This window comes from Mustela nivalis, assembly GCF_964662115.1.
Source record: "Mustela nivalis genome assembly, chromosome: 11".
NCBI lineage: Eukaryota > Metazoa > Chordata > Mammalia > Carnivora > Mustelidae > Mustela > Mustela nivalis.
The window spans coordinates 81,526,014-81,541,994 of record NC_139030.1 but is presented as its reverse complement, the minus strand read 5'-3'; the positions used below and the strand labels follow the sequence as shown (position 1 = coordinate 81,541,994).

The following is a 15,981-nucleotide window of genomic DNA, read 5'->3' as shown; positions in this document are numbered from 1 at the left end:
TTGAAATGCAAAGGAATAAGGGGGTGGGGGTTTGCATTAATGAGGTTTAGGTTTCCAAGATTTTGTATTAAGAATGGATAGTATCTCCCAATAAGAACAGTAATTCACCTAATTCTTATTTTTAATACACCAATTTTATACCAAAGCAAAGCGGATACGGGAAGTCTTGCATTTCAAGTGAAATACACAGGAGTCACTCGGTCTTTGAATCTCAACGGACAGGTTATGAGCATACTCAAAGCCAACTACTGAGCCGAGGAGGTGCTGGGCAGGAGGAGGTCCAGCCCTTGGAAGGATACTGTAAGCACGAAGCCCAGGAGGTGAAGAAATGCCTCCCCAGCATGTTGCCACTGCGGGTGCACATCCAGCTGACACACTTGTCGTGGCCGGTGCTGATGACCCACTCGGCGGCCAGGCTGAAGATGATCGCAGACACCCGGTTCTGATGAGCTGCAGGGACAGAAAGGGAAGTCGGCACCCTTCGTGAAAGAACAGGACCTTCTGGATCAGAACCGAGCCCCACCTTCTCCAGCTGTTCAGCCGGGAGATTCAGTCTGAACAGAGGTACCAGGGAAACACCTGTGTGCTGAGAGCAGCGTTCAGCTAACTGCCCTAACTCACCTCACCAACAGGCTTTCCACGGCCCAGCCACCCTGTCTCCCCACCTGATGGACAATCGTGAGCTGCAGGTTACTAAAGACTGATGCTCAAGGGGGATTCCAATAACGCATCAAAGAGCAGACCTTTTTTCCCCTTTTTCTGTACTCGAGAACATTTTTACTTTGCTAGTACTATCAATAAGGTCCATATGGAAGGAGGTAGTATTTTCTTAAAGGAGCAATGTGTTTCTATAGCCTATCACTTCAGTACTTTGACCTTTTAGAAAACACTGGCATTGTAAGGGTGCCTGGGTGGCTCAGTTGGTTAAGCGACTGACTCTTGGTCTTGGCTCAGGTCATGATCTCAGGGTAGTGAGATGGAGCCCAGGTTGGGGAAGTGAGAGGTCTGCTTCTCTCCCTTGGCACGCCCCACCCCATGGCCCCAAACCCTGCTCAGGCACTGCTCTGAAATAAATAAATCTTAAAAAAAGAAAAGAAAAAGAAAACACCAGAACTGTAAACAAGAGAACTAAAATTTTCTGAAATTAAAAAAAATATAGTGTAAGCATTTTGTTTCTGGAATAATTTCTGCTTGTGTAACTTTTTATTATTTATAAAAACAAAGTACTTATAGAGTACTGTATTCCAAAATAATAGCTGAGAATGAGGAAAGTATTCTATTACTCCTGAAATGTTACATTTCCAGCTGACTGTAAACCACACTGGGACAGTGACCTGTCAGTCTACTTTATCTAGTGTAGGACCTGGCATGCAGCGAGTGTTTAATAAATGCCCAGTCTGATGAATGAAGTCAGAGGCTAAACAGAGAAACTTCTGACCTTGCTCTCAGCTGTACAGGTTGTTTTGGAAGAACCGAGGGACACTTTCTTATAAATTAATTAGGAAATACTACAACTCTGTGAGTACAGGGGTAAAATCATGAACAGACATTCATCAAACCTAACAAATGATCGCCATTAAGTAAAGCTTAAATAATTTATAAATTGAGAACTATTTTGATCATTAAACAGGCAAAAAACATTTGTAAGAGCAATGATGCACAGGCTGGATGAGCTAATACTCTCAACCACCACTCATGGGCCTGTAAAAGCTTACGCTAATGCAGGGAGAAGATTGCAAAATAAATCTGTGGAGCATTAAAACACTTTTTAATGTTCAACCCAGTTACTCCATTTTTAGGAATTTGTCTTAAATAGAAGCAACCAGGGTTACAGGATTAGAGTCAGAGTCAAGGACACGCACACACTATATATGTATATATGAAATATACACTCACACATATATACACACACACAGACACACACACATTGTCATATATATTAGTGTGTGTTATCAAAAAACGGAAGCAGTACATAAGCTCAAAAATAGAAGAATGGTTAAATTAAATCTGATAATGCACCCAATGGACTAGTAAATGCAAATTTAAACACTGATCAGCAGGTAAAGGATGGTAAATAACCCTGAAGAGTTGACAGCATCCTCTATAATTGGGGGAAACACATCTACAAAGTTAATGTGAAAACCTAATTCTGATCACAAGAGACAGAGCTCTCGTTTTGTGTCTATCTATATGCATGTGTATGCAAGTATGTGTTTGTATTATAATTACCTGGGTAGGTCTTGATAAAGTTCATTTTATTAAAATCCTCAGAAACATGAAATTCCTAAAAGTAAACATATGCAGTAAGAACACAGTTTTAAAAACAGGAACTTAACTTTCAAAATAAAGTAAAATCCAAGACTAGCTATCACCAGAGTAGGGACTCAAGATTAGCTGTAACAGAGTAATAGGGAATTGCTTCCTTCTTCAGACTCGTCCTCAGGCCACGATCTCTGTTGGGGGCCAGACGGAAGAAAGGTGTTGCCCATCAGCATGGCGTTTTTGTTCAGTTCTTCCTGCACAAGTGCAAGCTTTGTGGACCCTCTCCCTCTACTGCAAAGGAGGCATCTTGCTAATTCTGCTCCCTTGGCTACACTGAGTATTCCCAGGATGACACACATGAAGCAAGACTGCAAAGGTCCGTTAAGAGAATTCTCAGCTGCAGTGAAAATAAGGCATTGGGAACCTCAGCAACGTAAGGGGGAAATTATACACATGCCATAGAGAACACACACAAAAAAAGGGAAATTCAGAGACTGTGAGTGGCTTGCTTCTTTTAATATTCTTGTATTTTTCAAATACAAGTATTTGGAAATAAAGTATATAATACTTTATAAGTAGGAAAAAATAAAAGTATATGCTTTTTAATGAAAAAATCAGCTTCAAGATAAAAACCAAGAAGACAAAACTCTAAAGAAAAAACACTAAGAATTCTATTGATCAATGTTAACTGAAAAGTTCTTAAGACGCTAAGGAACATGGGCATTAAGAACTGTTATACACACACACACACACACACACACACACACACAGGAATACTGATTCCTTGCTCTCCATCTTGATATTGCGAAGTACAAAAATATGTAAGTATATGTAAGCATGTGTATATGTATGCATTAATATATACAGTATATTGTGTGTGTACATTTACACAGATATATACATACATACACACTGGGGACAGTATAAATGTATTATTATATAGATCATTGTACATTCGTACATATACTGATCTGTATTGGGTGGAAAATCGATAGATCAATTGTTAACAAATGACACACTGGGTTCGCACTGCCCCTTTGCACTGAACAGCTGTGAGTTTTTATACGCTGTTCTACAATCACAGAGTCTACCCTTGAACTGGGAGCCACAAAAAGCATCCCTAGAGAGACAAAGTGCAACCATTGGAGAAACTATTTGTGCTTTATGGTTTCTGGTTATAACCGTGTCTGCACACCACCATGATATACCTATAAAATTTCCAGAAGGAGGAATACGTGAACACTGACATCTACTCCTACTACGGTATTCAGAACAGTCCCCAGCTGATGGCAAAGACCTGGGAGAGCCCAACCCTGCCGCCCTCGCCATCTGCCTACTGCTGAGTGAACTGCTTGGGCAGAGAGCCCATCCTTTCCACCGGCTTTTTCCTTCCTGGCCCTTTAACACACACTCAAGGCTTCTTAGCCTTTAACTCTAAAACCAAAACAAGTAGACACAACAAAACACTTTTAGCAGTTCTACGACTTTCCTCAGATCCTTCTCTAAAAATCAGCCCACACTGATGACCCACCATGGCACACGGCATACGGCAAGGAAAGGGCTTCCCTTGCTCAGCACCAGCTGCTAACTGCTGCTTCCCAAGGTCATTCTCCAGGCCTGACCTCATCCTCTCCCCACTGCACCTGGCCCTGTGACTCACCCCTGCATGAAACTCACTGTCTCTCCGGCCTCCACGGTCACAGTGTCTTGGCTGGCTCTCCTCCCACTTTGCCCCTTCTGCCTCCGTCTCCCTCATGGGCTCCCAGTCTCTGAATCTCCCTTAAATACTGGTATTCCCAGGGAATATGACCTTGGCTCTCTGCTCTTCTCAGTCTACCTGCTCTCCCTAGTTGAGGCCGGTCACAGCCGTAGTTCCCACTAACACCTATGTCAGAGAACTCCCAACCCTACACTCCCACGAAACCCTGAGGTTTACGTCCATGTACCCAACTATAGTACTCACCTCATCACTTTTCCCTCTACATCACATCTTTCCTGTCTTAGAGCGTAGCTGACTACTCACCCCCATCATCCTGGCTAAAAATCTGGAAGCCACCTTCACCCCATTCTCTATAAAACACCCACATCCAACGAGACATCAAGTCTGCCACCCAGATAGCTGTCAAAGCCAACACCTCTTCTCCAGCGCTACCCCAGCATTTCAGTGTCACACTGGGGTCCTGAAACAGACTCTTAACTGGGACGCCTCAGTTTCAGCCTTGTCCCCTCAAACTCCACACAGTGGCACAGTAAGCTCAAAAAACCAGAAACCGACCATTCTATCCTCCGCTGCTTAATGCTCCTCAATGTCTCCCCCTCGTGCAGTGACTCCCTACTGCACCTGACCCTAAGGCTCACTTCTGAGAGAGGTCATGACCGCCAGCGGGCATGACCACCAGCCAGGCCCTGGCAGTCAGTTGTCCAAGGCTCCTCATCGCTTCCCCGTCTTTGGTATGTATGTCCCACTGCCTTCCCCATTCCAAAGGCTGTCCCAAGCGCAGAGACTGGATAGCGATGTGGTGTTAGGGCGATCAGGATGATATACAAGACTGAACCCAGCTCAGGCCTCTACATAAACTTTGAAGACCCTGGTGAGTGGGGACAGAGATTTACTCATCTTGCATCCACTCAAGACAAGCCTTGTACGTAAGCAACCCTGCTCATTAAAACTGCCACCCAGCAATGTGGAGTGACCTGCCTCTTTTTTCGGTCTCATCCGATTAGACCTACAAAAATATCTATCAATCTATAATAAACTGAATTTTTAACTATCTGGTCCTTCGCCAGGGTTAGCTTGAGAAGCACTGCCTTAAAGAGTTATAGGAATTGTCGGCTGGATAACTAGTCACTGACCTTGTTCTCGTCCCGCTCCGTTGTTGCTTATACTTTCACACACACACACACACACACACACAAACACACCAGCACCCACAGGCTCTCCACTGTGCCTGCCCTGCTTCCCTGTAGTTCAAGGACAGGGCTGCTGCAGACCATATATTCAGTGTATGAAGGCTGAGTACCAACCATTCTGAACTCCATGACTTGTGTAAAAAGAAGTACAAATGAAAATTAATCCATTTTTCAGCCTTGTATCTATACTGAATTAAACATTTTGTTATGCCAAACAATCAGGCATTCACTGTTCTTTATTAAAACTGTCCACAGGCATGAACACAGGGGGGTCAGTAGAACGAGAGCACTCTGCAAGCGACCTACCATTACGGCTCCATTGTCCTGACCCACAAACACCCGTCTGCTGTCGTGGTGGTAAGCCAGAGCAGAACAAGGAGCTGCCGGAAAGACAAAGACCATGTTACGAGCAAAGCTAGGCATTCTGAGTCATTGTTTAAAATACATTACTATATAATTTACATTTAAAACAAGAGGGTAAGACTGTTTTAGAGAAAATAATGATGTAAATGGAATATGTTATTCAAGTTCTTTCTGTTGTTTTAGCTTAAAATACCAATTCAAAAAATCTTCTACATTATTTTTCTGACTTTGAGGGCAGCGAGCCAGCATGAAGCTTCATCTGGTTGAAACTCCTACCTGGAGGCTGCAAGAGTGTGGGGGCCAGTGCTCAGAATGAGGAACCTGTTACCCAAACTCAGCAGGCCAACCTGGCCCCATGCCCCCTTCCCCATAACAGAGTGGTTACAGAGAGGCTGGATCTGTGGAAAAGGGCTTCCCAGCACCAGAATTCCTATCCCACTGTACATGGGAGCAAGCGGGGCAAGCCACTTTGGGATTATGTGCTCTCTTGAAGGGTCAAGAAAGGCTCCCCTTCCCGTGACATACACAACCTCAGTGTGTAGGAAGTGAGGTGTACATGGGAGGTATACATGTGAGTACACACATGTTCTTTGTCCGCAGCAGTGTTAAGTGCCTGGGACAGTACCTGCTTCTTCCCACGTCCATATCCCCCTCCAGGTTCTACCTGTCTTTCTTCCAGAAAGCTTGGGCCAGAGAATGAGTTTCAGAAAGGAGAAACTCTACAACATCTCCTTCTGCTCAAAATCAGACTGAAGTGATTTGGAAAATGGAACATGTGGAAAAAGAAATATCTGGGTTCATTTCAGCCTAAAGAAGTTTAACTGACCCCAGGAGAACCGCGAGGGAATACATACCATGAAACAAACCTGAGTTTACTTTAAGGTAACACTTCTTATAAAAAAGTACAAGAAAAAAAGGCTTATAAGTGACATGACCACTTGAAAACTGGTTCAAGTTTTCTCTCTACAAAGGGCTGACATTTTCTACTGAAGGACGAAGGTAAACTACAATGCTCCACTGCACCTGGAGGCAAAAACATGGTGAGCTGCACGATCAGATCACGGGAAGAGACTTTTTTCAGGTGCATTCAGAGAACTACCCCACTGGGAGGGAGGAGCTGCAGCTGTCTGCACACGAAGCAATTACACGTGACTGAAGCATGTACCCCTCACCCACCACACCGAAGCGGGAGCCTATAAAGAATCCGTGTCTGGGTGGCTCAGGAGGTTAAGCGTCCAACTCTTGATTTCAGCTCAGGTCATGATCTCGGGTCATGAGATAAAGCCCCGTGGGGGACTCCGCACTGGGTGTGGAGCCTGCTTAAAATTCTTTCTCTCCCTCTCCCTTTCTCTTTCTCTCTAAAAAAGAATGATCAAGTTTAAGAATTATAACCACAAAGGTGTAAGTATCTTTGTCATATAAAGTATTCTTTATTTTTATTTTTTAAAAAGATTTTATTTATTTATTTGACAGAGCTCACAAGTAGGCAGAGAGAAAGGTGGGGGGAAGCAGGCTCCCCACTGAGCAGAGAACCCGATGTGGGACTCCATCTCAGGACCCTGGGATCATGACCTGAGCCAAAGTCAGAGGCTTTAGCACACTAAGCCACCCAGGTGCCCCTAAAGTACTCTTTAATAACTATCATGAAAATATCTTTTGGGGGGGCCTGGCTGGCTCAGTTGGTGAAGCGTCTGCCTTCGGCTCAAGTCATGATCCCAGGTTCCTGGGATTGAGCCCCACATCGGGCTCCCTGCTCATGGGGGAGCTGCTTCTCCCTCTGCCTCCACCTCTCTCTCTCTCTGTTTCTCATGAATAAATAAATAAATTCTTTTAGAAAATAATAATAATAAAATTATCTTTGGCAAATAAACATGCATTGGTGATTTCTGATTCATTGTCACCATTTTGCTTACTTTTAGGTTGGTACAAAATCTTAATGCTTTAGTTTTAAGCTTCTCTTCAATTCTTTTTATGTCCAACCCTATAACAAACTATACATAAATATGTAACATCCTCTTGTGTAAAATTTACAATGTGCTGAGTAGTTTTATGAGGCTAGAGAATTCTCACATTGTGGGGGGAAGAAAAAGCTTCCCTAATTTATTTGCTGTGTATCCAAAGATGTCCTGGCATTTTTCCCTAGAAGGGAAGCTTCTAATGAGATAAGTGGTATTCATTAAAAAAAAAATTAGATATTCATAGTTGTATAAACACACAGAACACACATCATCTTTCAAATCAGTGACCTTTTAAAAAAGCATCATTGCAATCCAAAATCATAAGCTTAAAACTCGAGTTTCATAAATAAAGGTTATTTCTGTTTTTTTGGAATACAGCCAGGCTCCTTCGTTTATGTACTGTTTAAGGTTGCTTTCTCGCTATGATGGCAGAGTTGAGTGGTTGCCAAAGAGGCTGTTTGGCCCACAACGTCTAGATATTTACAGGTCGACCCTTTGCTGGCAGGCAGCACAGTTCTGGAGTCTGATGGGCATGGATAAAATTCCCACCACAAGCAACTGACTCAACCTCTGGCATCAGTTTCCTCACTCACCAAATGGTGAAAAAATCATCTACCTTGTAGAGCTGTGTGATTTCATAAAAATGGTATTATAAAAAATAGGCAGGAGTCATAACAGGAGATCACAGAAACTAGGGGTTACCATTTTTCTTCAGCTAAAGCATATTCTGGAATTTATTTTTGTTACAAGAAGTAAAGTTATGAAAAAACTCAATCACACAGAGCAGTACACTAAGGACTGGCTTAATGGTCATTCTATTAGATCACAAGAAAAAGTTTAAATTGGTAGACTGTCATTAAAATGTCCTCAACTGGATAATCTGCAGATAGTTTTTAGAACAGGTCACTTCGCATATTTTGAACTCATCTTCAATTAGAAGTCCCTGTAAAACAATCGTTCCTCATCATTCATTCACCCTGCTCTCTGCTGGAGGCATTCGTACAGTCCCAGCAGTGATGCAGTTCCAGATGGAGGGAAGCATCTGGAAGCCATAAGCTGAATATGTTCAGGTGCAAACATATGGAAGTCGGCCACTCACAGAGACGCTATGCCTGTTCTTTCCAGTTGTTGCTGGTCCTTCCAGACACAGCATTCGGGGAGCTGCCTTGGCTGGCGGGGGTGGGGAAGCATTTAAACCAAGTTAGCAAGGGACGGCAACTGAGATAGCCAAAGCCGTGAGCCCAAGACCTAAAAGCCATGGAAGAGTGCACACTTCTGCTAAATTCGGAGACAGCAAGTACAAAGCTGTACGAACTCTCTGGGATAAATATAAACCGAGGAGGAAGTGAACTGAACATAGGACAAAATCCATCTCTGTCTCTATTCCAGAAAGCCTGAACTCCAAGGTCGAGGACGCAAGGACATGAAGCTATGCCCAAAATGCGAAGTGCGGAGAAATGGAGGAAAAGGAGGAATACGAGCAGCAGTGTTAACAAGACTGTTCACAAAGATGACAGAACATTCCCCAACACTGGCAGCACTTCCTTTCCAGCTGTGAGACGCTTCCCTAGGCCGCTGAACGGAAGGGCTTATCAGTCTGAGAGGTGCTCTGCCCTGGTCCGAAACAATCAAACTCTGATTTGAAAATCTGTCCAACGGGCTCTATGAGTGCACATACTGAGACGTAGGGTCATCGTCATTGAGAGTTAGCAAGGTCACGCAGCTGCAGTCCACGTGGACGTGGGCAGCAAGTGCTACTGCTTGGCACAGTAAGTTGTGACTGGGTTTTCAGGGGGTCTTCTCAGAGGGGCCATACTGTAGAATTCTGGATCTTCCTTTGCAACAGTTATCGTTACAGCAGCAGCCCACAAAGTCTTCACATTCGTGGCGGAATTACCAAGACAGAGGTGCGCAGCCTGCCCAAGTTGTCCCGGGAAGGCAGGAAAAATCAAACTCCTGATCGACTTCTGATTTTTTCTGAGCGCGACCACAGGAGCCGAACAGTGCGCGCCCCGGGACAGATGCAGGAAGGAGAGCGTGCCGGCCGAGAAAGGAGGCGCTCCGAAGGACGACCCAGACGGATTCCTCGGAACTTGCTGAGGAACTGGCTGTTCTGTGTTTGTAACACACTCTACTGCCTCTGGAATGAACTCTTGAGAAAGCTGGGAACACTGTCCACAGTGTCTGCAAACAACGGCAAGAGCTCTTCCTCGGAGGATCTGACCACAGCCTTCAGAAGAACAAGCATCAAGCAGGCCCCAAATCCTTTCTCTTCCTCAGGGGTCTTCCGAACACCGAAACCATTAACGGAGGAAAATTCCTCATTAAGGACCAACATCACACGGGGGAGTGAGGAGCGATGATGCCTTCCATGTGGCCATTTGGGATAGCAGGGCCCAACTCCAGAGTGGGCCCAGGGGCATCCAGGACTCTGCCCAGGGCTTTCTTTCCAAGAAAGGAGGAAGAGAAGGAGGGGCAGGGACGGATGGCAAGGCTGCTCATATCCGCAGGAAGGGCTGGAACTTCGGTGTAATTTTATGTCACTGCCTCTCAGGGCTCTTTTAAAATCGCAGTGCAAAAGCTTTATCTTCTGGATTTATTTTGTGAACCTACTGAACTATTGAGAAAATTCTCCATGCAGAATGGATTATACTTCAGACGCAATCTCTCAGTATGGAAGTTTGTGAAAAGGGTGAGCAGAAGGCGGGTTATGAGGGCATGGGAGTACACAGCTCTTTTTTAGTGCTAGGCTCGGCCACGTCCAAGCACACAGTCATTCTGAACACAGGCTGGCAAAACAAAAACAAAGGAAAACCTGGGGGCGGTGAGGCAGGCCCCTCCCCGTGCCTCTCCTTGTTTTTCAGTTTTGCTCAAGTCAGCTTTAGGTAAGCCAGCAGACCTAACTTCCTTTGCAAAAGAAAAGGAGTCTTCCTGCAGCTTAGCACAGTCTGTTGGAGTATGAGGCAACTAAGAAACCCATTGTGAAATCTCGTAGCACTTTTTTAAAAAAAGATTTTATTCATTTATTTATTTTTGTTGGGGGGTGCAGGAGAGCAGAAGGGCATCTCAAGCAGACTCCCTGCTGAGCAGATCTCACAACCCTGATATAAAGACCTGAGCCGAAATCAAAAGTCAGAACCTTAACTGACAGCCACCCAGGCACCCCTCTAGTAGCACTTTTTAATCAAGCACTTTGAACTCTGAATCACCAAAGGCATTAGACATACTTCCCGCGAGTGGAACAGTTCTGCTACTCACAGGCCATGGTGTGGTAAATGCTGGGCCAGTACTGACCACTGTCTCTTTTCAGCCATACTCGGATGGTTCTGTAGAGAAAAGAATGGAAGAGCAGTCTTTAGCAACTTCATCCCATTTGTGCTCCAGGGAAATATAATTATTTACTTTATTTTCAATCCTGTTTCCCAACTGACCTTATAACATCGATCAGTTGGACAAATTAGGGACATACAGCAGCACCTGCAAGTACAGCACACAGTACCTTATATACAAACCATGCGTGCACGCACCTCACAGGCACACACACACGGACACACACACACCATATCTAGCTACACATCTATGCCCATATATGGCAAGTTACGTGGCAGCGATGAGTCAGAATTTCAAGTAATTTTAATAATATGGAAAATCTTATTATATAAAAATATACGATGAAAACTGCTGCTTTTCTTAGTAAAAAACAAACCATGCAAACTTGGTCGCCTGCCATCTGAGCCAAATAAGGGGAGCAGAAGACATAAACAGAAAGAGAACGCTTCTGGAGAACCGGGAGAGATGTGCAGAGCCCATACTGCTGCTGGTTCCCGATAATTCCTGGTCTTCCTGCCCCGGGGGAGGAAGTCATCCCACGCCAGGTCTCTGGGCCTTTCCTTTCATCAGAACCCGCATAGGGAGATGAGGAAATCCTGCACACAGGCAGGAAAATGACAAATGACCAAAATAGCCAAAGTTTAATATTCTGGCTTATCATGTCAGAAGAACAATAAGGAACACTAGGGCTCTTCCTACTCCACTCGCAGAAGCTCCTCAAAGCTCCAGGTCCCTTCCTCTTCCCAGTGCTGGGGATGCTCACTGCCTCTCCCCACACAGGCTGACTCTGCTTCTGTGCTGAGTCCCACCCATCCCAAGGCCCCTGACTGTTAGCTCCGTCACAGTCACGCTAGGATTTCTAACAGCAACGCAGATTCTCATACACAGTTGGCACTGATTAAATCTCCGCACCTTAAGTTAAAATACCCAAGTCTAAATGTTGACACGATCTGTCTTCATTTTGTTTGGCATTCAAGACAAGTGTGACTAGTCCATGAGGATAAAAATCAGAATGGTGTTGCTTCCAGGGGAGGAAGACAAAAGGGAATTGCAGCAACTTTCAGGGTAATGATAAGGGCTCTGGGGAGTTGGTTTCATGAGTACATGCATTTGTCAGGACTGACCCAACTACAGTTCAGATCTATACAGATTACTGTATATAATTAGATTGCAATAAAGACTAGATGTTGACCTTCATTCATCCAAATAAATAGGAGGACCTAGCAGCAGAGTGGGCAAATGACTACTTTGTATATGAACTGGATACAGGCCTCTGCGTAGGAGAAGCCATGTGTACAACACGCCAGCTGCCAGCCACTGCTGATTGGTCACAATGGAACCTTTACCAACTTTCTCCACATCCCACCCCTGATCACAACTGGCTAGACCAGAAATGGGGCGTCTGATCCTAGCTGGTCCAATCAGCTCCTCCCTGGGGAAACTGGGAACAGGGACAGAGAAAAATAGATCAGTATCTCTGATAGTTGAAACGACTGTTTCTCGTCACATACTGTTTTCTAATTTGGATGCAGAATGCTGCACATCAAAAAAAGGGAAAGAATGAAGTCAATCTATTAAAAGAAGCAGAAGCAATCTAAAGAGTGTCCAGGTAAAAGGCCCTCGTGCCCTAGACTGAGCTACTTCCCTAGTCTGCTGTTCTTTGAGGCAGATACCGCAGCATCCTTACCAGAAACACTCTCAATAGCTTAAGTCAGCCTGAGTTACTTCTGTTGTTGGCAATCAAGCAGATATTAATACAGGACATCTACCTGATGACACCAAGAATACCAAACCCAGTTTCTTCAGTTGAGCACCATTAAACAAGCTCCTATGTGTTGAGGTTCACAAGGCAGGATAATCAGGCAGACTTTCTTTCAAGGTACCTGTATTGTGACAGTAAGTTCTAAAAGTCTAAGTTCTAAAAGTCTAATTAAACGAGAGATAAGAAAAAAGCATATAGGAAGGGACCTTTAATTTTCGTAGTTTGTAATTTCATATCCTCACAAACACACAGGCAGCTCAAAGAAGGACTCAGTGGCACATGCTCTCTCCCTCATGGGAAGAAGAGCAAAACTCAGTAGCAGAGAAGCTGACCGTGAGTGCGAAACCCTAAAGGTCAGCTCTGCCATCCAGTCACCTAACCCTGAAAAGTCCAATTTTTATTTCATGAAGTTTAGAATGATATATAAAATAGCCCAAGGTCAACATAGAAACTACCCAGACACCAGCATCTTGGGAACACAGTATTACTTCCTTTGGAGGACAAACATTAGTACTACAATTTAGTCTGCGTCCAGCTGACACACCAGAAACTGGCAGGGCTTAAATTATCTCACATGATGTTTCGTTTGAAAATCGATTACACCCGGGCTGAGAGAAGACCATCCTTGCTTGAGAATCAAGTTCCAAAACTGGCACCTGACCTTGATAGTCCGCTCTACCTCTCCATATTCACATCTTTTACCTGGAATTCTGTCCCGTCTCTTTTCAAGCCTCGCTCTTCCCCCTCCTTCCACAACAACGCTAAAATCTCCCATTTCCAAGACTAAATCAAAACAATGTTAAGTTTAACACCTAACACTCCAGTACTCTACCCAGAACCAACGTATTAAACAAAGTTGTATAATTTCTACTAAATAATATAAGAATTTGTTTTGTATTGTGTTTAGAATGTCTCTTGATTGGGTAATAAATGGTTGTAATAGGCTTAAGTTGGGCTGCTTATTAAAAAAAAATCAACAAATTCGAAAGACAAAAAAAAATTACTATTCAGTAAACTGGAAGTAAAATCTAAGTTGAGAGCAACACAATAATATAGTTTAGTAACATTTACAGGACAAAACTATTAAAAACTCTAGTATGTTATTAATAGACTATATGATCACCAAGTATCAAGATCAGATTGTTTTATTTCTATTAAAAACCACTATTTTCTGCCTAGCTAAATGTCTAAACCAGTCTGAGTTAAATTAAAATATAACAGCTTAACTTTTCCTTTAATATTTTGACAAGTTTACACCCACTCACCTAAACTCGTTTTTTATGCTTTGCTTGCTGCTTATTTTAGCCATTTTTATAATGGATGGGTTTTTTTTGAGATTCTAAGACCATGCCAGTCTGAAAAAAAAGTCTTTCCTTAAAACCAAAACCTTAGAAACATGTTCACCTTTGCCAGGCTCTATTTTTAAGTTATTTTAAAACAATAGTCTGATAGTTTTCCAAAGGTACTTAGAAGGGAAATGTGTCATTTCTTTCAGAGCCTACATAAAATTTTTCCAGAGGTCTCCATGCTACTGTTACCTACACGGATCTCCTGTGCCCTCCTTGTTAGAGATCCTTGGGCTTACATGTAGCTGCAGTATTTCCCAAGGGTAGGTGAGAAAAGCTGTTTCTATGTGAGACGGTCATGTGATACATGTATGATCACGCCCGATGCCCACCGTGACCATCACTGTGGGCATCTGTCTGTCATCCTTCAGCTAGGTGGATGATCTGCTTGTTTTCCAGATAAAGGAGAAGCCAAAGCTGGATGGTAAATTTTTATTTTAGGTATTTCTGACTGAAATGTGTTTAAAATGTATCGCCATGGAGGGCTAAGCAAATGAACAAGTGAAATCAGTAACAGAAATGCCATTTCTAGGGCTCTCATAATTTTCTGCCAGCGCTGTAAATCAGAACTCACTCTTCGGCCAGAATTTGTTCCATATACTAAGAAAAACGATTCCTATCTAATACGGCTGCTACCACTCCTACTAATAGTAATGGCAACAGAAAGTGATTTAGGAATTCCACACTTGGCAAGTGAGTCTGAAGAAATTATTTAATAGGAAAAAAAGAATCACACATTACTAAAAAGTTCCTATGAGCATCATTCCAAGGAGTAAAAACTGGGGGAAAATGTTAAATAATGAAATGGATTAATGTCATATTAATTCAACAGTTGACATAACCATTACAATTAGTTCTGAAAACCATGAGTTCAGATAAGCTACTGAATTAGTATGCTTACGCAGTCATCAAAAATAGCTGCAAAGGGGTGCCTGGGTGGCTCAGTGGGTTAAAGCCTCTGCCTTCGGCTCAAGTCATGATCTCAGGGTCCTGGGATGGAGCCCCGCATCGGGCTCTCTGCTCAGCAGGGAGCCTGCTTCCTCCTCTCTCTCTGCCTGCCTCTCTGCCTACTTGTGATTTCTGTCTGTCAAATAAATAAATAAAATCTTAAAAAAAAAATAGCTGCAAAGACTATGAACCCATGAGAAAATGTTATGAAATGTTCATTTTTTTGTTAAAAAAAAAAGCATAATGTAAAATGATGTATCTAACTGTTGTAATTAGGCTGGGAACACGCCTTTGAAGCAGCCGATCGAGGCCTTCGGCTCCCTTTCGGGGAGAGGGGGAGGTCCTGGAGTTCGGAGAACTCGGAGAACTCCAGGGTCCCCAACCTCCACTCGGTAAGCAGAAGAACAAGCCAACCATTAAACAACTCTTCACGAGCCCTCAGGCACTCAAGGATGTTATCTGTTCAACTTCAAGGCAGCTATCTAAATGTGAAGACTGGGGACCCCTGGGGTGGCTCAGCCAGTTAAGCGTCTGCCTTTAGCTCTGGTCTTGATCCCAGGATTCTGGGATCAAGCCCTGAGTCAGGATCCCAGCTCAGCGGAGAGTCTGCTTCTCCCTCTGCCCCTCACCCCACTTGGGCTCTCTCTCTTTTAAGTAAATAAAATTTTAAAAATCAATCAATAAATAAACGCAAAGACTGTGCACTCCCTACGAATGCATCCGTTAAATCACTCCCAACAGGAGCTAACAAGGCTGAGGAGTGACACAGGCCTCGGACTGACGCTCCAGGGGGAGCGCAGGCTCTAGAATCCGAGGCATCTCCAAGCAGGCTACAGCCACTTCTCTTCAGTAAGGCAGAGCCTAAGAGGTTCTGGTCATCCCTCCCTGACAGTTCTTTTCTGAGGCGGATTCTGTCTTCAACAGACACTCCTGCCGCGGGTGAGGCCTTGAAGTCTGGAGCTTGTCGCACCCCCATCAAGTCTCGTCAGGGATCTGATGCCTGCAGGAGGTCCTTGCAGAGGGCCACACACACCCAGAGCTAAAAAGGAGACACGGACCCACGGACTGGGACTCAAGGACTAGAAGTGCTATGTGGACACAA

At 43.9% G+C, this 15,981-nt stretch overlaps 1 protein-coding gene across 1 annotated transcript in view; it reads right to left on the bottom strand.

Moving 5' to 3' along the window:
- WDFY1 (WD repeat and FYVE domain containing 1) overlaps window positions 1-15,981 on the bottom strand; it is a 43,591-nt gene that overhangs the window by 17,447 nt on the left and 10,163 nt on the right. Inside the window, exons 2-5 of the mRNA XM_082690410.1 lie at window positions 10,752-10,819; window positions 5,479-5,552; window positions 2,230-2,284; window positions 300-450 (exon numbers count right to left, since the gene is read on the bottom strand). Coding sequence (XP_082546536.1) covers window positions 300-450; window positions 2,230-2,284; window positions 5,479-5,552; window positions 10,752-10,819 — 348 coding nt within the window. The remainder of the gene's footprint in view (window positions 1-299; window positions 451-2,229; window positions 2,285-5,478; window positions 5,553-10,751; window positions 10,820-15,981) is intronic.